General features: G+C 43.6%; 1 protein-coding gene across 1 annotated transcript; it reads left to right on the forward strand.

Moving 5' to 3' along the window:
* The first annotated feature begins 10 nt into the window (after window positions 1-10).
* LOC309377120 (hepatocyte nuclear factor 4-beta-like) lies at window positions 11-23,836 on the forward strand. Its single transcript, XM_081924084.1, has 10 exons — window positions 11-145; window positions 9,471-9,642; window positions 10,865-10,959; window positions 13,716-13,822; window positions 14,981-15,136; window positions 16,883-16,970; window positions 18,619-18,771; window positions 20,360-20,596; window positions 21,262-21,381; window positions 22,017-23,836. The coding sequence occupies exons 1-10, from the start codon at window positions 28-30 to the stop codon at window positions 22,154-22,156; spliced, it is 1,386 nt and encodes a 461-aa protein (XP_081780210.1). The 5' UTR covers window positions 11-27; the 3' UTR covers window positions 22,157-23,836.
* The last annotated feature ends 1,115 nt before the right edge of the window (window positions 23,837-24,951 follow it).

Below are 24,951 nucleotides of genomic sequence, written 5' to 3' on the forward strand. Positions count from 1 at the left end.
CCTCACTTGTCTCTGTTGACAGTAATAATGCGGATTTGTCAAAGCCTAATGGACATGGAGATGCCAGATTACGCTGAGTCCCTCGACTCCTCATACACCATGTTGGAGTTCGAAAACCTGAGGGTGCTGCCCACAAACTCATCAGGTGAGTGAGGAGATACCTTCCGTTGCCTCTCCAATCGGCCTCTGCTACCTTTGTTCAAATGTTGTCCTCTTCAGTGGACAAGAAGGAATGGGGTCGAAGGGTGGACGGTGTCGAATTTGTGTGGGTGAACTCTTGGACTTCTGCATTGGGACGGGTCTTACGCTGTGGCCTTGAATTATATTGCCGATGAGGGACTTAGATTGAAAAGCTTGTTGTATTGTGATTGAGAAAATGGATTTCTAATCAATGGAAATCTCTTGGAAAAGGTGTATTCCACACCTCACACACCTTGCTATGACATCACAATGCTGCAAAATACTTAGCCAACAGCAAAGACTATTGTTTATTAAGCCTGGAAAAATCTACTTTCCGAATATTATGCTGAAGATGTATTTATCAAATAAATGGCATTTTATACCACTGTCGACTTTGTTTGGCAAGATGTACCATTGATAAATGAGATGGTGGGGAGAGATTACATTTAAAAATATATATGAAATAGCTTGGCCTTCTTCTACCTCTCCTCCTCCTCCTCCTTCCAAATCAATCTCGTCCAAAGCTGATTTCTGGGGCACAGGGAGAGAGGTCATCAGAGTTTTGTTGGGCATGTTCATTGTGAATGTTCACGGAACTTGCATATATTTAGAATCTCATGTCATCTTGGTTCTGATTGTAACTCTTTGATTTCATGACCATTTGGACTCACTCTTTACACACGTTTCCCCCATCTACCAGCTGAGGAGAACATAACATTTTACATATCTGATGAAGTACAGCATTTCATTTTCCAGAGGAGGAGCTGTGTTTGTCTGTTGTAGCGAACGCAACAGAGAACCCTATGCTACCTTAAAGATGAACACATTAATGACTGGATAAGCTTTTGCGGACTGCAGCCAACTCTATCAGTCCATAAAACCTCACACCATAATAAATGAGTTAGTCTTTAAGGGGAGAAATGGCATTTCAAGCATCTGATAAAATGAGCTCGAGTCTTGTGCTACAAGATTTCTCTTAGTCTTTAAGGTGAAACACAGTTGCCTCCCTGTTCTTCTAAAACAATATGGAGACACCTTTCTGTGACTTTGACACAGAAGGCTTGTAGGTAGCCAGAAAGCTTGAGCTGATGTTTCCTTCAAATATGTTTTTTTTTCTTACAACCTGTGGCTCAAGTGTCACTGGCTGGACAGGACATCATTCCTAGGAGTACTTCTTGTGGTTCCCCATGCCCCCGAATTTCGGCCAGCCTCTGCTATGGACTGAGCCTTTAGTGTGGTAGGCCCTGCCCTGTGGAACTGCTTGCCAGTAGAAGTTCAGCAAGAACTGTCCCTCCCTCCCTTCAGACATCTTTTGAAAACTGTTTAATTTAGAAAGGGCTTTGCAACCTGATTTTTCTTTTAACCGATCAATATCTATTGTTATTCATTGATGTTTTATTAATGTTTTTAATGATGTGTTATGGATCTTTGGTTGGTTTTATCTCTATAGCTCCACATTGCTATATATTTAGAAAAGTTAGGATTCATATCTCTAGAATAGTGTAGAAACAACATGCTAGCTTTTCTGAAAGGTGAAGGCTGTTTCAAGTTGGCATTGTGGTATTTGCCTACTTGTTAATAAGTAAACCAACATAGTCAGGAACTTGCTGTTTTGAAATGAGCATGTTTGTCTTGGGTAAGCATCCTCATCAAAAATTTGTCCAAACAGCTTAAAAAAGAAAACACCCCCCTCCCTACAAGCTAGCCAAAACCTTGAGACCGCAACATATCCCATTAGTAAAATGATCCAAATGTAAGAGGTCTATCCAAGAGCTTTCACAAAGCTCTTACAATAGACAAACAGCCATCTTTGTAATGGTGTTTAGGGGAAATTAGGGGAGGTGTTTGCTCCAATTACGGAATTAGCAACTGGTTTAGAAGAAAGGAAAGGCTTTGTCTTGTATTGTGTTCTCAGTCTCATTCTTATCCTGGGCTTTGGAGCTTTCACTAGTGTTCCTGCCCACCCCCCTCCACCAAACAAAAAGGAACTTTGATAAAGTGATACTTCTCTGTTGCAATGGAGAAGGGAAAATATATTGATCCCTGAAAGGAAGTTCACATTGAAACAAAATTAAGACTCTCAAAATGGTGGTGCATCACTGCTTATTCTCTAAAGGGTGGTATGCCAGGAAAATGCTGAGGCTGGCTTTACAGATGAAGAATAAAATTAAATTGAAATGTCTTTTAAAGCGTCCGAAGATGGTGTTGACATGAGGTGGTGGTGGTAAGCTGCACTGCTTATCACCAGAGATATCACGAGCACTCTCTTGAGTAAGGTGTTCATGACATTGACGCAAGCACACCTAATAGGACTCTGCAAGTTTACTGGCTGAAAAACTGAGCTCCCCTCCCCTCCACTGCTTGCAATTTATTGCAGCTTGAGCACCAGGGAAATGGCATATCCTTGAAGCAGAAACACTTTGTAGAAGGAAAACTTGGCGGATCTCATCTTGCATGATAAACAAGCAACATCTGTGCACTTGTTTCTTGAAAAGCTAATCATCGGGTATGGTTTTAGATATGCCCTGTTGAATCATCTTATTTTGTCGAAGCCAATGCCCTTTCCAATGCAGATTTAAGAGTCAAAAGAATTTCTGAATTAAAATCCAGCGATGAAACCTTCTGACTTTCTTAATTTTGTAGTGATTTCCTGTAACCTCCAAGAACCCCACTGGATTTCAGTGGCCTTTTGGTAGCCTTCCCAGTTGTTAAGATGGTTCACTTCTGACATGAAATTGGGGAAGAGCTCTATGGTAGAGCATCTGCCTTACAGGCAGATGGTCCCAGGTAACCTTCCAGCATCTCCAGGCAGGCCTGGGAAAAGCCCCTGCCTGAAACCCTGGAAAGTCATCATCAGTCAGTATAGCCCATGGTTTCCCAAACTTGGCCCTCCAGCTGTTTTGGACTACAATTCCCATCATCCCTGACCACTGGTCCTGCTAGCTAGGGATGATGGGAGTTGTAGTCCAAAAGCAGCTGGATACCCAAGTTTAGGAAACTCTGGTGTAGACAATACTGAGCTGGATTGACCAATAGTCCCTTGGTATAAGACAACGTCCTATGTTCCCATGTGAAGCCGGCATAAATTGGCCTTACAAAGAACACCCATGTAGTTGCTTGGCTCCATTGCTACTCACTTCCAGGTGGACGACAAAGACAGTTTCATTTCAGTGGCATTTTTTTGAAGACTGCCTTGGGAAGGGAATTTTATGCTGACACTGTCTTTGTAATAATTTTAGCTTGTTTTATCTGGTATGATTGAAATTGCTCTTGCTTCATTTATTAGTATGCATTTATTTTTGATTTTTTTTAAAAAAGAAAATCTCTTGAATACTTAGTGAGAAAGTGGGATATAAATTGTGGCAGTAAAAAAAAAAAGATACATCTCTTTTCAGTAGATTTTAGAATTTTGAAGATTCACCAGAAGTGGATTGAACCAGAACAAGATGTATGGTTGTAATCTAGAATACTTTATGATCCTATTTCTCACCCCCTCCCTTTTCTTTGCTTTTCAAATCAATTCTTACAAACTTAAGAAATATTCCCCATCAGGCTACATCTGTTTATTTTTCTCTTAGGTACCATTTTAGCTGTCCTGGTCTTCCTAACTTACATTGTTTATGCTGGACTAACACCTGCTCCATGAAACAATTCCTCATATTGTTGTTTCAATATCTGGCTGATGTACCTCATTAATTGGAATTGCTTTGACAACTGGCTTGGAAAAGGAACTTCTCTTATGAAAATGTTTCGTTGTTTGCCCTAATACTTTCCCCCATCCTAAAAGTTCAGCATGACCCTTTTCAAATATGTCACAGCTGCAATCTGGTCCATGGGTGGTGGCCAGGATGACCAAGTCAAACAAAGGAAGCTTATTATAGTGTAACATACCAAGAAGGCAATAGACTATATATCTGGATTCATTTCGAAGTGCACAGGGCATTGGGAGTAAAAATGGCTCCGCTCTTGAGGTGTGGCAGAACAGGCCAGATAACGTCTCAATGCCGTTTCAATAAGCCTCACCCCACTCGTTGGCAAGGAAATACCCATAATAAAATACATTGTGGCATTGAGTAAGTTGATATCACATTATCAAGTGCCACATAACGTTCGTTCTGCACTTGTAAGGAATCATAAGAACGTTAGAAGAGCCTTCTGGATCAGATCAAAACTCCATCTAGTCCAGCCATCTGTTCTCACAATGGCCAACCAGATGCCCTTTTGGGAAGCCTGTGAGCTGAACTTGAGTGCACCGGCACTCTCTCCACCTGTGATTGCCAGCAATGGGCAACAGCACCTACTCTTTGGAATGCCCTGCCCATTGATATTAGGCAGGTTGCCTTCACTGTATTGTTTGAAACTTTTTTTGTTTCACCAAGCTTGCAAAGGCATGCCATTTTAACATGTAATTTTTAGCAGGTAGTATGGCTGATTTTATTTGCATTTTGGGACTTAGTGCGTGTCAGCTTGATTTTAATGCTTGCTTTCATCAATATTTTAAATGAATACTTGTTCTTGTTCTTTGTAAACCCCTTGAAGGTTTTCTGTCCAGTTAGCAGGATATACATTTTGTTCCATAAGAAGTACAGAAGAAGAAAGCAGGGAGAAATTTGACACACAAGCTGCAATTCCACTGCTAGCTCTGTGGAATTAATATAATAATTGAGATTCCAAGATGAAAACTAGGACTGATCCTTTGTTATATAGAGACGCTCCAGGCTGCTCTGAGTGACTTACAATTATAAAAGCATACATGATACAAAATTTAAAAGACATCAGATGGATGAAATGGCACCCATTGACTAAATCCTGCAAAAACACAAAGGGCAAAATCTTGCCCCACACTACTAAAAGAAGAACACCAATACAGCCTAAGGTATTGGCATTCCCAAGTGACCCCAATTAACAGGCAACTAGTTGACTGAAAAGTAACATCTTTGCTTGCACTTAGAAGTTGAGAATGATGGCGCCAGGCACATCTCTCTACGCACACACATAATGAAAATACACAATAAAATAATTTCACCAGAACATTAAAATAAATTAAAGTGTACAATAAAACAAGCCCATTGAAACAACACAACAATTTTAATAGTCGCCCCCCCCCCCAATTAGAGCAGGAATTTCAACTTAGCCAATTAGGGGAATGCTTGTCTAAACAAGTTTGTCTTCGAGAGCCGGAGGAATGCCAGTACTGATGGGGCATCTCAGATTTCAGCAGTGAGATCATTCTACTACACTGGTTTCACCAGCGAAAAAGCCTGCCTTCGTGTTATCACAAGCTGATAGCCATCAGACCATGGTGACATTAACCAGGTTCCATTTATTGACCGTAATGCCCTTACTGGCCAATTGAGTGAAATAAAGTAGAGGGTTTTTTTAGGGCTTTATAAATAAGAACATAGCCCAGAGTTGTTTAGGGATTTATAAGTAAGAAGGAGTAACAAAGAAATAATTAAGTCTATCTTGTTGAGTGCTAACCATAAACTGCACGTTTTCAGATTTAAATGTCAGCCTTTTGTTCTGCATGCACTGTATATATTGAAGATCAACAATGTGCTACACACTTCCTCCACACATGATGTGGTTGTGAGGATACATTTTCTACCCCGAGACATTGCCATAAATTCCCAAACTGCACACAGTGCATCCATCACAGCCAGAATGTTTGTGGAACTTGGACGGAGTAGATTATTTTTCTGCCAGAGAATTCTCACCACAAATATATCTCAGAGCCACTCCCAGGAATTATTTTCCTGCCCCAGAACAAGGCCATTTATTGTATTTAAATTAGGGTATGTTTAGAGGAGATCTAGAACCCAAGTTCCATTAAGAACAATTTAAAGAATTATTTTTTAGCCTGGAGAAGATTATGGAGAGACATCATAGTGATCTTCACATCTCTGAGGACTGTCGCATGGAAGATGGACAATACCTGGGTCACATCCACACCATACATTTAAAGCACTATGATACCACTTCAAAAGTCCTGGCTGCAATTTCTAGAGTTCTCTGTGAAGAGTGATTGATTGTTAAACCACTCTGGAAACTGTAGCTCTGTAAGGCGAAATAAGGGGTCTCCTAACAATTCTCAGCACCTTTAACAAACGACAGCTCCCACAATTCTTTGGGGGAAGCCACGACTGTTTAAAGTGGTATGATAGTGCTTTAAATGTATGGTATGAATGTGGCCGTATATTGCCTGCTTTCTTCCCACCCACCACCTGCGTTTGAAAAGCACTTCATCCCCCCTCCTTTTGACATCATCATAGCATCACTAATATTATTTCACTCACTAAAAGAATCAGCCAGCCTTTTCTTTCCAAGCAAAGACATTGAGGAGTATTTATGGCCAAATAAAATGTCATCATCATATATCCCAAGCTAACATTTACTTAGCTGAGTTAAACTAAATGACAGGTGGCAAGCATCAACAAAGGATTCCATTTTTTTAAAGATTTCAGAAGGCAGAACTGGAGATATGGCCCTGTGACACAAAATATTAATGCCAATGATGCTTACCTTGGCCGGGCACCTTTGTGGGATGGCGCCAAGATCCAGCAAGCACTCTGGTAGTGAGGGGTTTTCCTGAGCCTGGGCGAACTCACAGGAGAGGAGAGTGCTGTTGTGTTCAGGCCTTGCTTGCAGCTTTCCCAGGGGCATCTGGTTGGCCACTGTGAGAACAGGATGCTGGACTAAATGCATCATTGCCAGTGTGGTGTTGTGGTTAAGAGCAGTGGATTCATAATCTGGTGAACCGGGTTCGATTCCCCACTCCTCCACATCAGCTGCTGGGTGACTTTGGGCTAGTCACACTTCTCCGAAGTCTCTCAGCCTCACTCACCTCACAGAGTGTTTGTTGTGGGGAGGAAGGGAAAGGAGGTTGTGAGCCGCTTTGAGACTCCTTAGGGTAGTGATAAAGCGGGATATCAAATCCAAACTCTTCTTCTCTTTATCATTGGCCTGGTCCAGCAGGACTCTTCTTATGCTATCTTCCCAAACACCTGAATGGCTAAACAAGGGAGGGACTTTTCAGTTCTCAGACCTGAATTGTGGGATTAGCTTGCAGAGATACCCACCCAACTCCATCACAGTTGAGTTTAGGCATCTGATTCAGAGAGCAGAGGAGTCAGTAGATGACCAGCCTGTTCACTGCTGGATGGCTTGGCTGCTTTACTGATGCTGTGGTCTCTTATAATGCTATGTTGTGTTTTAATTCTCTTGGTTTTATGACCACAAGCCAACTTGGCGATTGTAAATATGAGAAGGTCAGGTATAACTTATGGCTCTGCACAGCTCATCTCCCCTCCATCCAGCCTGTGGTCTCAATTGGGGTGGGCAATCAGGTTACATCCTCCACCCCACCCCAGCCACCTACCCCAGATCCAGCCCCAAATTAGTTTAGTGGTGGGACTAATGTTTATTTCCCCCCTTTAAAACCTAATTAAACATACAGGTGGGGGATGTTGCAACTCCCCACTCAATGAGAATAGGAGGGTTGAACCTGGAGGGGGCGCTGTTCCACAAGACGTTTTCCTGCAGGCAAACCACTAGGGAAGGAACACCCTGCATCTGCTGTTGCACAGAGACACCAATCATGTGAGGTGCTGCTTCAGAGATGGCTCATCAGGCAGGAAGGAGAATCAGGCGGCACTGGGCTCCTATCTTCTCTTGGGAAGATGCAGCTGGTGGTCAGATAGGCCTTGCCCTCTTAGTGGAGGTTTCCTATCCACTGTCTGCCTCTCATTCCTGCCTGATGCCAAGTTGGTTGCATGTTTTTTAATGTGAAATGGTAGCTGCCTGGATTGAGAAAGCAGCATTGGTAAAATAAGGTGGTCTGGGAGGGCAGTTGCTGGAAGATCGCTGTGCCAGACAAGAAAGTAGAAGTCCGTTGGGATACTTCCATGTGTGCACAGTCTTGTTGCACCATCTTTTGCACATGGCCTTGCACAACATTTCAGGATACTTGCTCACAGAAGATGCATTGCACATCACCACACAATGTTTTTCTGGTGGCTCTTGCACAACAGTTAAATTGAACAGCACCGCTGCCAGAAATTTGTCCTCTATTGCATCTTTGGATCCAATTCTAAATAAATAATTCTTCCCCTCTCCCCAAAAGATTGTCAACTGATCCTGGGTCGGCTGCTTTATTTCTCTGCTCTCTTGTGTGGTGTAGCTTGAACCACCTGAATCAATAGCTTTTTAATGATCTGTTTTGTTTTGTTTTCCATTTCAAGACCTATAAGGCACCATCTCTTGGCTTAGTCTTGGCTTGTAGCATCACATCCCAGGACTGCATAGACCAGGCACAGGCAAACTCAGCCCTCCAGATGTTTTGGGACAACGCCCACCATTCCTGACCACTGGTCCTGCTAGCTAGGGATGGTGGGAGTTGTAGTCCCAAAACATATGGAGGGCCGAGTTTGCCTATGCCTGGCATAGACTGATTTTCAGGATCCTGATTGGACTAGCTTAGGGGTGGGCAGATCTTGCTTCCATGGCCAACTTCTGGTGGACCACCTAGTGTCAGCTGGTGGCTTTGCTAATTTAGACCACATTCATATCATAGACTTAAAGCACTGTGATAACACTTTAAATAGCCATGGCTTCCCCCAAGAATTCTGGGAACTGTAGTTTGTGAAGTGTGCTGAGCAATGTTAGGAGACTCCTCTGTTCCCCTTACAAACCAATGATGCCCATAGTTCCTTCTGAAGAGTGATAGATGGTTATACCAATTTTTGAATTGTAGCTCAGGGTGGGTAAAATGTGAGTCTCCTAATAATTCTCAGCACCCTTAACAAATTCTACAGCTCCCAGAATTCTTTGGGAGAAACCATGACTGGTTAAAGTGGAATCATAGTGCTTTAAATGTATGCTGTGAATGTTGACTCATTTATCACATAGCAGTGAGCAGTGTGAATTTTGATTTTAAAAATAAGGCAAGACCCAATACTCTATGGATTGGGTTGGTTTTGTTCCTTTCCAGAGCTGATCCAAGAGGAAAGATAGAGCTTACCTCCCCACCCATGCCATATATAAAAGCCAACCAGATTGGTGGTTACACCTAACTTAGACATAGGTGGTGAGACACCATCCTCCACTCCACTAGAGGGCAGTAGATTAGTTTATAAGTTGCTAGGCAGACCCAGCTGTATCCACTCCATACCTCTTACCTATGGTCACCTGTGGCAGCCGCCTCCCTCTGCCTCACAGTAGGACTAGATCTGTTCCTTTCCATCCCCAGGACACCCACTTTATTGACCACTGGTGAACTCCTTTTTTTGCAGATGCCATTGTTTCAGAGTCAGGGAGTGGCGGCCTGCTGGCGAATGGGATCAGCTCAATGTGTGCCATCTGTGGAGACCGTGCTACTGGGAAGCATTATGGAGCTTCCAGCTGTGATGGCTGCAAAGGGTTCTTCAGAAGGAGTGTCCGTAAGAATCACGTCTACTCGTGCAGGTAGCTCTATAGTTTTGTAGGTCATCCTTGGACATTGACTGGCTTTTCCATAAGCTTTGAACATTGTCACTGGCTTGAAGATGAAGACGAATGACAACTTGGAATTTTCTCTAGTTTGCACTGCCTGAAACAATATGTGAACCATCCTTTGAAATTCACACATATCCTAATTTTGCAGTGGAGTTCTCCATCCAAGTAATTTGTACAAAAATGTAAATACTAGGGTAAAGTTTGCATATAAGGGCATGTTTTCATGAAAGCAACACACAACAATGCATTATATATGGGGAAATTGTGTGCAGAAACAAGCACATTTAATCAAAACTGGGTAGCTCAGTTGTTTAGAGTATGGTGCTGGTAACAGCAAGGTTGCAGGTTTGATCCCCATAAGGGACAGGTGTATATTCCTGCATTGCAGAGGGTTGGATGAGATGATCCTTGAGGTCCCTTCCAACTCTGATTCTATGGTCAGGAGAAGTTTGCACCAAATTTCTAATAATTCTCATGAGGACTGTTTTACCTAAAATTCATAAATTGCTACAGGAGCTTGAAAAAATGAATTTAAGCGGGTGGAAATGAGAAATGGAGAAACAGACAGAATTGCCTATCTCTGTTGGTTGTCCATGAAGCTGCCCTAACACTTAGCTGAAGCTAAGCAAGTCTGGCCACTGGCTGGCTGGGTGGCCACCCAGAGCCCACTTGTACTCCAGCTTGGGTTCCATAACGGACAAATAGTGGGATGTAAAATGTAAAATAAAATAAGAGTCTAAGACATTTCATTGCCTGAGGCAAATAACAAGATAGCTCTCAACCCAACCACAGTTGACCCTTGCTTCAACCCCAGCAAAAGGACAGCCTACAAGGCAGCAGGATTTGGAAGGGCTGGTAGCTCATTGTATCTGCTTTGCATCCAGAAACTCCCAGGTTTAATTCCCAGCATCTCCAGGCAGGGCTGGGAATATCCACTCCCGTCTGAAACCCCAGAGAGCTGCTGCCACTCAGCATAGACAATACTGAGCTAGATGGGCCAAATGTCTGACTTGGTATAAGCTTCCCCTGTTCCTATGCTTAGCAGGGGAGTGTCCAGCCTTTAGCATTGCTCATTGCCACCTTTACCTCTGGCACCTGCCATCGAAGGCAGCTGGCTCACTCTGCCAAATGATAGGACTGGCCCTTCATATCACCAATGATTTTTTCAGAGCTTGCCTCTTTCCCTTTCCAGATTTAGCAGGCAGTGCATAATAGACAAGGACAAGAGGAACCAGTGCCGATACTGCCGTCTGAAGAAATGTTTCCGGGCAGGAATGAAGAAGGAAGGTAAATGGTCTAAAACTATCCCCTGATCCAGAGTCCCATGTGCACTGCTGTGATGCTAGCCTTGCATTCAGTAGCCTGCTGCTAGCGTTGGGGGAGCTGATGAGTTGTGCCAAGTTCCACATCAGCAAATTCCTTTGCAGCACCGTTAATGAGGGTGCTGAATCACAGCGGATGAATTCTGAATCACAAATAGGCAGAGCTGGATCATGTGGTTTGGAGGGGGAGGGTTGGAAAAATTTCAGGACGTTGCCCAGACAGTGCCATCCCAATACATTTTGCTTCCTGAAGCAGAGTTCAAATTTGTATTAGTAGTTTGATTTATTGTCTACCGTTCACTATGCAGTCTCAGGGCAGGTTTCAGCCATTCAAAAATACATTAAAACCAGTTAAAGACAAATTGCAATCACAAGAATACAATGGCCCCTGAAAATATACCTCTCTAGTGTCAAAGGCCAGAGGTGCATCTTCAGTATTTGATAAAGACAGTATAGTGAAGGTGCCAGGTGAAACAAGATGAAAAACAAGGATAGAAACCTCATCTTGTTTTAAATTTCCTAAGCTGCTTTGAGAGCTTTATGGAGGAAAAGGGGACTATTTTTTAAAATAAAATAAGTAATTAGTATATCAGCAGAGCACCAGATGTTGCAATCAGACCCTCATCATTTACATAATATACGCATATCTAGTGAAAGTTTTGGGAAGTTACTGATTTGCTTCCTTTGCCAGAAAAGTGACCTCTACTGGGACAGGTATCGATTTCCTATGTTTTTTTTTATTTCCGCCCCTTGCTCCACCCTGATCCACCCCCTCTGTAGCAACCCGGTCCATGTTTCAGGGGAAATGAAGTAAATTGGTTGGTTGGTGTTGCACTAGGACGTCAAACAGCAAACACAGTCCTGTTTGTTCAAGATTTTGGACCTGGAAGGGACATTGAAGTTTTCCATCATTCGATTGCAGAATGCTCAGCAAAATTCAGATATAGCAAGGCTCCTGATAGGAAATGCCCAGTGATTTTCTACATCCTAAATTCTGGTCCAAAACACCAAGAAGGCATTGAGTTGGCAAAGGCAGAGTCAAAACTTGCTCTGTGATCATGCTGCATTTCCAGTGATGCAGTTTCAGTAAGCCTTTGTGTCTGCCCAGCCTTTCAGATAGGCTACTGGCCTCAGCTTAGAGATTGAGGAGAAACTCAATTCAGTTTGCATTTATGGGCAAACCTTCCTAATTCACACTTTCAGTAATAATACACTATCTGAAATGGAGCCATCCTTCAAAATTCACACATCTTTGAACTTTGCAATCTACTTCTCTAGTCAAGTAACAAATAGGAAAATGCACATATAGAGGCAAAGTGTTCACAGAAATGCATATATAAATGAAAACTGCATATAAAAATGCATTATATAAGGGGAAATCGCTTTGCAAATATGTGTAAATTAGGGAAAGCTGCATACAAAGGTGTGCACTTTAGGAGGAATTCACACTAAAATGCTGCTGAATTTTCACAAGGAAAATGTGGAGAACTCAACCTAATTCTGGGAAACTCACAGGTCTCAGTCTTAACGTTTCCATTCATCAGAAATCCATTGCAATGCACTCACCACCTAATAATGACTTACTTTTACAGTAGGTAAAATATTAACTGGATAAGTTTCTTCCAAGGAACCTCCTGCGATAATGCCAAAATCATCTTGAGAACGTCATGCTTTAGGCTGGGGGGGGGGTTGTTATCTGCCTTGAAGGGAAAACAGAAAAATATACACCATAAACCACACAAAAGATAAACAAGGAACCACTTTGCTCTCCAAAGGGTGTGATTATGATAGGAGCATTAATGCAACTCACTTCAATTGGATCCTGTCTTCATTTGTGCTTTAAACAGTATGTGACACACCTGGTTTTTATCTCTTGCATGGATGACCTTTTGGCCTCACTTTGTCATAAAATAATTCTTCTTTCTGTTCTCAGGGTATATATGCCTAGCTTATGCATCCATATACCTAAGTGGGACCCACAAAAGCTTTCAACACAAAAATGTGCTTGTTAGCCTTTAGGGTACTGTGGGAGAACACTGAGTCAGACCATTGGCCCATCCAGCTCAGTATTGTTGACACTTAATTTATATCCTGGGCTTAGCGTAAATCAAAACAGATGCAACTTAAACCACACAATGAATATCAACAGCGGCACTGAAAACAAACCACACAGAGAGACAAAAATACAACACCCACTCTCAGAAGACACTGCCACAACAGCTAGTTGGTGGCCAAGGACTGTTGGAACAAAAAATACATCTTTGCCTGCTGGCAAAAGGAAAGCAGAGGGGGGCACCATTCTAGCTTCCCATGGGAGGGAGGTCTACAATCTGGGAGCAGCCAGCAAGAAGGCCCTGTCTTGTGCGCTTACCAGATATGCCTGTCATGGAGGCAGAGAAACACCTCCCCAGAATATCTCAAAGCCCAGGCAGGCTCACGTAGGGAGAGGCGGTCCTTCAGAAAGGGATATGAATTCAAAGGGTGTGAACATTTGCAAATGATTCTAACCACGTCCCCACCAGAACACTTGCCTATGGGTTCTCCCTACCTGACCTGACCAGTTCCCAAGATTCTTAGCATCTGCATTTGGTGCAAGTCCAGTAAGAAATGTAAACTTCGGAAATTACAGCGCGAGTCAGCCCTCTTGCTTATTGAGAATTGGTTGTGTGGTCACTGGAGGTGATGCCTGCCTGACATGGTTGCTTTGTCTCTCTTGCAAAGCTGTACAGAATGAGCGTGACAGGATCAGCATCCGCCGGAGCAGTTACGAAGACAACGGAGCCCTGTCAATCACCATTCTGACCCAAGCAGAGGCAATGGCGCATCAGGTAGGAGGGGAACCTCCCCCCCCACATTTCTTCTTACATCTTGTGGTCATTGGGAGTCTTCTTATCCTGAGGTCCTTAACCACATGGAAACCTGGCAATAGGGTATAATCTTCTGCTGCACCTTGGTTTGTGTCACATCTAAAGGTGAACCTACCTAGTTCGTACTTTCCAAAACAATATTGAAACACAGCCATCTTTTGAAATTTGTGTATCGCCATATTTTGCAGTGCAATTGTCAAGCCAAGTAATGGGTTCAAAAATACTAGGGTGAAATGTGCAATAAAATGTGTATATAAGCAAACAACAACAACAAAAGGAGCGAAAGTGCGTTGTGTTAAGGAGAATTGCATATATGCTCTAAACTGAATTTTCGTGAGAACTAGTTGTTGGGGAAATGTGGATGACTGACCTTAAGGCAGCCAAAATGAGAAACCAAAATGGACAAATTCATCCACCCCCAAACAACTGGCTAGTTTAGGAGGCCAAAGCAGGACAGATACTGTACATGGCTATGAACTCTTCAGCCTCCCTGAACGCCCACATTTCCTGAAATCCCCAACATCCTCATCTGGGCTTTCCCATTAGCCCCAGGAGGTGGGGAAGCTTCTGACTGTATGTTTGGAATTTGTTTATCATTTTTTGGCTGCAACATCCAGACCATTTCCCCCCATCCTTTTCTTTATTCTTTTTCATTGTCCAACCACTCTCTACCACATGGAGGATCTTATCCAACAATAAACTCTGGAGAACTCATAAACTTGCCACATTTCGGCTACTTTTTCTTTGCTCCTAAAATAAAGGTATTAGCTAACTGTGTTCTATGGAGTTAGTTTCTCTCTCTTTATGAAGAAATTCTAAAGTGCCCCAAACAGGAATCAATAAATAAAATGCAAGCCTCTTGCACCGAAGGACTACAGATTTCCAGAACTTGGAGGGTGAGTTTGGGCAAAAGGCAAATTCATAATGTCAACATACGTTGTTGATAGAATAGTTGTGATCTATTGCCACCTTCTGGACAAAAGGGTAACTTTCCATTTGGGCACGATAGACTCATGTATATGATGGTGTGTTATATGGAGGGGTGAAGGAGTGGGGAAATGGGGAAGAAGAAGATGTAGGATTGCCTAGTTAAAGGGTGCCTGATCTTTTCTCTTATAGTATTCGGCTCTCCGTCCTGTGCACAGCGCCGATATTGCCATGAAGAAGATTGCAACCATCAACGATGTGTGTGAGTCGATGAAGCAGCAGCTCCTGGTCCTCGTTGAGTGGGCAAAATACATCCCAGCATTCTGTGAGCTTCCCCTGGATGACCAGGTGAAAAAAAGCAACTTTGGGGAGGAAGGAGGCATATGTAGCTTCTGCAACCTGGATTCTTTGAACGTTATGCTTTCCTTCTGCAGACCTGCGATGTGCAAAGGAGAAACTTCCTAACTCAAAAATATGTACAGTTGTTCGTTTCACAACAGTTATGGATTGATTAGTGATTTGGGAGAGAGAGAATAGAAAACCTGGGTGTAAAAGATTAGCATTTTTCAAGCTAACGCATGCACTGTATGGCAATTTTGGCACAGAGCCTCAGATATCAATGAGCCGGATGGGTAGGGTGTCATGGAATGTTAGCGAACATTGCACTTGCTCAAAGAACAGATGTTTCTGCTTCTGAGAGGGGAGTGGAAGTTGTCTGTTTGGCTGAGATGAAAGCTTCACACAGACCCTAGAGACAGGAGTGGCTTTTGGGGGTTGGTCTAGGAAGAAGTCTCAGTCCAAGAGAGAAGTAAGCCCCATAAGCAGGGTAACCAAAAACAGGGTAGAATGGACTGAGAAAAAGGTACCTGAAGGGAAGGTGTAGATGGAAGAGAAGGGAACTTGGGTAATTGGACAGATGAGGTGACAAACTGGGGCAACAGGAGGCTCTGAAGAGACCTCACAGCACTTAAGGAGGTGGGGAAGAACATAAGAAGAGCCTGCTGGATCAGGCCAATGGCACTGTGGTTATAGGTAGGCAGCATTGTAGGAACCCTAGGGAGGCAATGAGGTTGAAGAAGCTGTAGGGAGGTTACCAGGGAACGGATTTCACATATTGAGGCCAGCTTGGATGTAACAATCCTAGCTGCTACTCCAGTTTAGCAGGCTGGGGGAAAAGCATCAGGTTTGGATGGTCACTTCTACATTACCAAAACATATATTTTAGCTTTGGTATGTTTTAAAATATGGTAGAGATTTTTTCTCAGTTTTATTGTTTTCTTTTTTTGTAAATTGCTTTGAGGGCTTTTTTTATTTTTACATTTGTGTATAAATTTTTATGAAATACACACACACAGGAAATGCACCATTTGTAAAGGCGACAAAAGGAGAGGACAGGTTTGCATACGCTTTGCAAATGCTCATTTCCTATCTATAGAGGCGCGTCGAAAGATAATGGCTATAATTCACACAGACGTTACTGTGACCAGTGTGGAGAAGACTGACCAGATGACCCATTTGCCTAGTGCTCACTGTCAAGTCTCACCTGCACTCCTTTCTTAGGGTCCTTTATTTTAAAACCAGGCTTAAGCCAGACAGCCCTTCAAACAGAGGCCACCTTCAAACAGGGGACTGACCTCTGTAGAGTTGGACACACGGCCACCCTAGCCAAACCTTTACACTCCTCTCCTTTTTGTGGCTTTGTGGCTTCAGTCGTAGTTAATTTCAAACAAGAGTTCTCCCATATATCCCAATGGGTAACTCTCTGGTTTTATGTACATTTAATTAACAATGATCTTTAATCTATGGTTTGTATTTGGTTTTAGGATTCCCTAGCCTCCCTAGTACCAGTAAGGGGAAGAAAGTATAGAGGCTGTAGGTAGGAAGGAAGGAAATTTATGGCAGCACCAGACATAAGGATGTTGGCTGATTTATTTCATGTTTTGATCACTTCACCATAACTAGGATCTGATCAAGATCCATTGTTGACATGCATCAGTAAAGCAGACTACAGTATTAGTCAGTATGAACTTGTTCTTTCCTCTCTCTCTCTCTCTCTCTCTCTCTCTCTCTCTCTCTCTCTCTCTGGATTCACAGGTTGCCTTGCTAAGAGCCCATGCTGGTGAGCACTTACTGCTGGGAGCTGCAAAGCGTTCTATACCATACACGGATTTTCTATTACTAGGTAAAATACCCATGCACTATAACACACCTCATTGTCTGGTTTCCACAGAATAACCAGATCTCTGTACTCTTTCCATGTTTTAAAAACCAGAGTGGTTCATTATTATATTTTTGGTGTTATAGAATAAGGCAACTGGAAAGATTACCCCCCAAAGACCATATTGTCCAACTCCCTCTAGTAAGGTGAAAGGTAAAGGTAAAGGACCCCTGGATGGTTAAGTCCAGTCAAAGGTGACTATGGGTTTGTGGTGCTCATCTCGCTTTCAAGCTGAGGGAGCCAGCATTTGTCCACAGACAGCTTTCTGGGTCATGTGGCCAACACGACTAAACCGCTTCTGGCGCAACGGAACACCATGATGGAAACCAAAGCGCACAGGAACACTGTTTACCTTCCCACCACAGCGGTCCTGATTTATCTACTTGCACTGACATGCTTTCAAACTGCTATGTTGGAAGAAGCTGGGACAGAGCAATGGGAGCTCACCCCATCGTGGGGATTCGAATCGCCAACCTTCTGATCGGCAAAGCCCAAGAGGCTCAGTGGTTTAGACCACAGGGCCACCTGCATCCCTCTAGTAAGTTAACAATAATCTATAAACACCCCACCCTAAAATGTATCACCCTAACACAAGAAGATCCCTGCTGGATCCTGTTTCCCACAGAAGATAAGCCAGGTGTTTCTTTAAAGCTCACATGAAGCAGGGCAAGAAATTCACATAATTGATTGAATTTATGCAGTATGTGAAGAAGTACTTTCTTCTGTCTCAATTTCACTGAGCCTTTATTATGAGAGAGGGGGGAAATATCTCTCTGGTTCCCTCTCTCCACACTAAAGCTAGCACATTAGACAGACAGCTTTACAAACAGCCACCATATAATATCCCTTTTACAATGCAAATCTATACATGTCTTACTCAGAAGCAAGCCCCAGGGAGTTCCATGGGACCTACTGCCAGGAAAATGGGCATAGGGTTATTGCCTTAAAGTGTATCCTATGCATCCATTGTCTACTCAAAAGTAAACCCCCCTGAGTTCAATGAGGCATACTGCCAGGTAAGTGTACATAGGGTTGCAACTTGAAAAGCCCCGAACACTCTAGCTTGGAGATGGAGATGGGACCCTCTAGATGATGCTGAACTCCAACTCCCCCCATTGGTCATGTTGGTTGAGGCTGATGGGAGCTGGAGCCTAAGGACATATGAAGGTCTACAGCTTCCACATCACTCTTACATCCTTTCTCCAACAGAGAAGGGGGTCCACCCTTTTCATTCTTTACCATCAGGTTTTCAGACAAGGCAACCAGAGAACTGTGCCTCAACTTTGTTTGGTGAAGAGTCCCATTTTAAATCCAGAAGCTTGTTCATTCTTACTTGCGGGGCCAATTTGTTAAAAATAATAATTTTGAAACAGCAGATCAATATTTGCAATAAACATTGGAGAAGGTCTAGAGAGCTCAGTGGCAGGACATCTGCTTTCCATGTAGAAGGCTCCAGGTTCAATCCCTGGCATCTCCAGATTGGGCTGGGAGACAATACTGAGCAATACTGAGACAATACTGAGCAAGATGGCCAAGGATCTGGTGTATAGCAGCATCCTATGTTCCTCTTTGCAGCAAGGTAACATGCTTTTTCTCCCCCCTCCCTTTTCAGGAAATGACTTCATCATCCCAATGCACTGTCCAGAGCTTGAAATTGCCCGTGTAGCTACCAGAATTCTGGATGAGCTGGTGAAGCCCTTGCGAGAAATTCAGATTGATGAGAATGAATACGCTTGCCTGAAAGCCATTGTGTTCTTTGACCCAGGTGAGGTCCTCTCATGTGCTACTGAACGTCACAAAATTCATTAATCATCAGAGGATGATGCAGATTTCAGCAGCAAGGCTCCACTGCTTATCCATCCACTATTCTTCAGGTTCCTTCCTGGACCATTCATTGATATGGTACCCCCTTCACCCTTTCTTCAGAAGCCTCCCACAAACATCAGTTTTCTTTAAGGCCTTTTGCTGAACTCCTTAATCCTCTAGGTATACTGGAGGAATTCAGTTTTGGTGAATCTGAAAAATGAACTACCTGATCTACACCTTCAGGATTAATGTGTGGACCGGAATGATTTATATTTTTTTTGCACGTCTCTGAATATTACAACATGGTTCTTGACTCATGCGATTTAGAATTTGTATTGTAGGAGAAAAGAGTGTTTAGAAATGCATAAGGTAAAGGGACCCTGACCATTAGGTCCAGTCGTGGCCGACTCTGGGGTTGCAGCGCTCATCTCGCTTTATTGGCCAAGGGAGCTGGCGTGCAGCTTCCGGGTCATGTGGCCAGCATGACTAAGCCGCTTCTGGTGAACCAGAGCAGCGCACGGAAATGCTGTTTACCTTCCCGCCGGAGCAGTACCTATTTATCTACTTGTACTTTGACGTGCTTTCGAACTGCTAGGTTGGCAGGAGCTGGGACCAAGCAACGGGAGCTCACCCTGTCGCGGGGATTTGAACCACTGACCTTCTGATCAGCAAGTCCTAGGCTCTGTGGCTTAACCCACAGCGCCACCCATGTCCCACTAGAAATGCATAGGTTGAAACAAAATTATTTATAAAACAGCTATTTTTCAATAATGTATTTAAATACAAATCTTCATGCAGATTTCTTAGAAAACAGCAACAAAATATGCAATAAGAGGATAATTTATTTATTTTAAAAATTTATTTTATTTTCACCATCTCAGTCCCCAACAGTCTTACAAAATAGAAACATATGATATACAACATTTGAAACATAAATTAAATGCCAGAGATTTAAACATCAGTGCAGCAGAGTGGTCCTGGCATAAAACAGTTTCAACCAGGTGTCTGAAATTTAGCAGGAGTGGTACAGGTTAATGTGGAAATGGGTTGGAACAAGCTATGAGCACATGTGAAATTAGCATGGGGCATCTTTATCCCATAACCAAGCCCAAGTCCATCCAATGGTATTTGCCCTTATCCATCCCTTGCTCCTCTTGTCTCTCCTTCACCCTCTTCAGTTGTCTTCACCACATGTCCATTTCCTGGGGCAGGGAATTCCACAAACTGGGCTTCACTAGGGAGAATGTTCTTTCATGCACTGTTGCGAACTATGTCTCAGATGGTGGCGCAGGGCACACAGAGAAATCTCCTCAGCTGATCTCAGAGGGTACTGTGCATATCCTAGTTGCAAACCCTTTCAGGCAGGGACAGGGAAACTGCTGCTCTCCAGATGTCGGGCTCCAACCCCCATCAGTCCCAGCCAGCATGGCCAATGGTCAGGGCTGATTGGGGTTGGAGTCCAACATATGGAATACCACAAATTCCCCTGAGTCAAATTGCTGCATGCAACCCAAACTAACCTTAGTTAGTTTCTCTCTCCCTCCCAGATTGCAAAGGCCTGAGTGAGCCCGGGAAGGTGAAAAACATGCGTTTTCAGGTACAGGTGAACTTGGAGGATTACATCAATGACCGGCAGTATGACTCGCGAGGCCGATTCAGTGACATTCTCCTCCTGCTGCCTCCTCTCCAAAGCATCACTTGGCAGATGATTGAGCAGGTCCAGTTCGTCAAGCTCTTTGGAGTGGCAAGGATTGACAGCTTGCTGCAGGAAATGCTTCTGGGAGGTAACAACATTTGGAATGGTGCTGTGTCTTTCTCACCTGTGTGTCTTAAAACAGAGGAGAGGACCCTCGGGCCTAGAGGCCAGATTGTGACCCTCCAGACCTTTCTATATGGTCCTCAGAACTCTCCCTAGGCCACACTCTTCACTGGCTTTGTGTCATGCCGGAAATGTTTTTGCCTTGTTCGGATGTGTCATTGAACTCTGGTAATGCCCCTTGCTTCCATGGATAGAGAACGTACAGGTGTGTGTAGACACTAGCCTACTAGACAAAGGTAAACTTGCTGCACCCACTTTTGCCTTTCACCCTGCCCACTGCTGGTATGTGGCCCTTGCAGAGTTGCCCAGAAGGAAAGGCAGCCCTTGGATTGGAAATGTTACCCCGCCTGTACCTTTAAACAAAACTAGGGGGAATGACACACTTTGGGCAAAAGCCAGGAGACAAATTCATCCGTCCATTTGGGTGTTTGCGTACAAAGAGAATGGCATAATTAGAAAATGCTTTCTCAAGGCTCAGAGTGGGTCACATCAATAAAAGCAAAAGGATTGCATTAGGCTTTCCCATCAAAGGCAGAATGAACTTCAAAACAAAGAAAAATGACGCCTGTGTTTGGTATTTGGTCAATAATGACTGGCAGAATGAGACAGCTTTTCTCTCTGTTCATGCAGGGACAACTATGGATGCACCACAGTACCAGTCAGGACCTTCCAGCCTTAACATGGAGCCTCTTCCAGGACACATTGTGCTCCCCAGCAGCATCGGATCAGTAATTCACACCATTTCAGCCTGTAGGTGTCCAATTTCCTATCTGTTTCACTTAGTTAAAACCTTTGCTTATTAAGGCTATGCAGATCTTTCCTCTGAAATATTAAATTCTGAATGTGCACATATTGGAACATTTCAGAAAGGCATGCACTTTCTTCCAAGGAGTGAGGATAAGAAGAGGAAAATCTGGGAGCGATGCTTCAATTCTACTGCTAAAATTTAAGATGCAATATGCAATTTCCTGAAAAGGAAATTGCATACTTTAAGTGCACATTTCTTCACAGCAATGGGAGAAATTGTGCACAGCAGTAATGTAATTCAATGATAGCAAAGATGCTTTGCATCCAAAAGTACTCTGGTTTGATCCTGCCAGGATCCTGTCCAACCCAGAGACCTCTTTGGAGGGAAAGGTTCAGGGGATGATTACATACATAATATTTGCAGACTTAAAAAAAAAAAAAAAGGTAGTGAATGCTACTCATATTCACTTGTATGATTCCAGTTCCTGATCTCCAATGAACATGCAAATTGCAGCAATGTCCACTCCTGCTCCCATTTCAGATGGAATTCCCCAACATCTATAGTCCTGACCCACTGGTTGAAGACTAATGCTAGGCTATTGCAAATAACACCTTTTTGTGTTTTTTCCCTTCCACAGCATCTCCTGAAACATCCCTTCCTTCTCCTTCAACCAGTACAGGAAGTGAAGATTACAAGCTAGGTCCTGCCCCCAGGCCTGAAGTAGTACCTGCAACTGTTTTGCCTCAGGCGGTGATACCCAAACAGGAGATTCTATAAAGTACCATGCTGAAGAAATCAATAATTTAACCTTTCAAGTCTTAAGTCCAGTAGCAGCTAGCACTGCCAACCTCGCAGGGCCCTTTTCAGACACTGAAACAAAACGGCACCTTTCAGCAAAGACAGGAGAGAGCCCACCTGTCGGCAGTGTCCCCTTCCTATGGGTTCATGTCGTTTCCTCAGTTAGAATTGTAAGGTGTTTGGGGCAGGTGCTTCCTAATGAAGCAGCAGGGGTTCTTTGTTAATGGAGATTAAGTAGAAGATAGATGCATGTGTTCTAAGTTCTCTTGGCGACGGGTCTTCATGCTTGTGCGTGTTCATGCTTTCCAAGCTCGGCCTACATACCAACAATGCCTGGAAGGCTCAAGCAGCAGACAGACTCAGAGAGACACATTGAAAAATTAGAAGCAAAGAGCAGGAAGCACATTGTGAATCCTAGACCTGTCTGCTGCTCTCTTCTCCTCTGGGAAGCTCCACAGTGCTCCAGCACAGAGATACTCCTTCATGGGGCTTGGTAATATTACATCTTATGAGGCCTTAATAATGTGCTGCATACTAAAGAGGGCAAGCAAGCATAAATGCATCATCAGACCTTGTTTCCAAAGTCCCGTACCCTCCCACATTTCTCCAATGAAAATAGGGACATCCTATTCCATAATACTAATTTTACTATTTATACCCTACACATCTTGACTGGGTTACCCTAGCCACTCTTGGTGGCTTCCAACTAACAACAAAGAAGCTTCATTATACAGGGCTGCCTTCACGTGCCTCAGGGTCGGATAACTCCATACTCTCCAACATTTCTGTGATGAAAATAGGAATGTCCTAAGGAAAAGCAGGACATTTCAGGATCAGATCAGGAACTGGGACAGTTCTGTAAATCTGGGACTATCCCTGGAAAATAGGGACACTTGGAGGGCATGGGATCCCAGCTGGCTCCGTTTCACTGCAGAACATCCAGTATCTCAGTCTTGCAGCACGCACTAAAGAGAGGCCCACTGATATTATTATTTGTGTAATTAATGGGTGTAAAGTGCTGTTTGCACTCTCCTCAGTTGGTATCTCAATGGAGGCTGGTTCATTTGGGCAAATTGGGCACTGCCCCACCACCCTCTAGCTGCCGTCTGCCAGTCCCCAGCTGCCTGCTTTCTTGCTACAGGACACTTGCTACAGGCGACACTGGCTGTCACCTTCCAACTTCTTAAGTCCCAGTGTTGGCCCTGTAGAACTCAGTGTGGAGGAGGATGGGGACAAAACTAAAATTAGTTGGCTCCACCTTGGCTCTGTTTCTGTCTATATGGGTCTCCCTGGCTTCTACCTTACCAGTTCCAACGGGCATCAGTCTTCACTGAAGAGTGTGCTGCTCATCAAAAATTGGCAGTTTATTTTCTGTTAACACTCCCAGCTGTTGTGTGGTTCTTTTGGAACAGAATACAGGATACACAATCCAAAGTGGAGAAGATTGGTTCTGCTCATATCACAGCCACTGCCAAAATTGATTCCTACATTCCCATTGCTATTTCTTTTGGTCCCATAGGTTTCTGTTTATTAATGTCTGATCAGCATACTATTAGAACTTACTAACGTTTCTGAGATTTGTTATGCCATTTCTAAAAGCCGTCAACATTTGAAAATAGGAACATGCTGTGCTTAAATAAAAAGTCATGAAGTATGTAATTAATGCTTCAGTCTTTTCATTGCTTCTTGGAGACAGAAGCCTCTTCATACGTGTCAAGCTATGAGGTGCTCCTAAGAATATGTATCATGGGAAAGCCACAAACCACTGTATTGACTTGGATGGATGCATTGCCACTGCTCCCCTCATGAAGCGGGAACCACGACTCATAGCAATTATTGAAAGCCAGGGTCACCAATGCTTTGGACCCAGTGATTACATTTGGGTTTCTGAGAAAGTGCTGAGGCACAAGTCACAAAATGGCTGCCATGGAGACATGACAGAGCATAACACAAAATGGCTGCTGTGAGGTATGTGGCAGAACACAAAATGGTACCGTCATGCCTCTCCATCAATGGTAAACAAAGGCACCTACATTAGGCACTGCCAAACTTGCTCATGGAGAGAGAAGCTCTTGGCACCACTCCTATGTTCAGAAGGGTGTCCTGTCCTGGTACACAATGAACTGTGGACATGCTTAGGAGGACATGTTCAATGTAACAGACGCTGAGCCAGTGCAAGTGGGTACTGAGTGGAAAGAGCACTCATGGCTTGTGGATTTTTGAGGGGAGACCTTTTCAATTGAGACCTTTTGTAAACAACAGGGGAAGTACTTGCAGACACACTGAAACATGTGGGCACTACCTCTGATTTAAAGCCACCTTCTGAGGATTTTGAGTTGAGAGATATCCTTTACTACATGGAGTATGTGGGGTATCAACAAATACATTAACCACCAACACCATACCATATTTTTCAGTGTATAAAACACCCCATGTATAAGATGACCCTTATTTTTTAAAACCCAAAATTAAGAAATTCAGTTGTTTAGCTTTTGGGGTGGGGGAGGTCACTTCCGCCAGTTGCTCACCTGTCTGCCCGCCACTGCCGATCGCACACCTTGTCACAGCTGCCAATTGTCTGCCCGCTCACCACTACCAACAGCCTACCTGCCCACTCGCTGCAGCCGCCAATTGTCTGCCCACAGCTGCCAATCACCTGCCCAATTGCCACAGCCACAGCCAATCGCCAGCAGACCTTGCTGCGGCCACCAATCACCCACCCAATCGCCGCTGCCTATCTCCTGCTGCCATTAATCACACGTCCCCCCTCTGCA

Source organism: Podarcis melisellensis, assembly GCF_964234715.1.
Source record: "Podarcis melisellensis genome assembly, chromosome: 8".
NCBI classification, from domain to species: Eukaryota; Metazoa; Chordata; class Lepidosauria; order Squamata; family Lacertidae; genus Podarcis; species Podarcis melisellensis.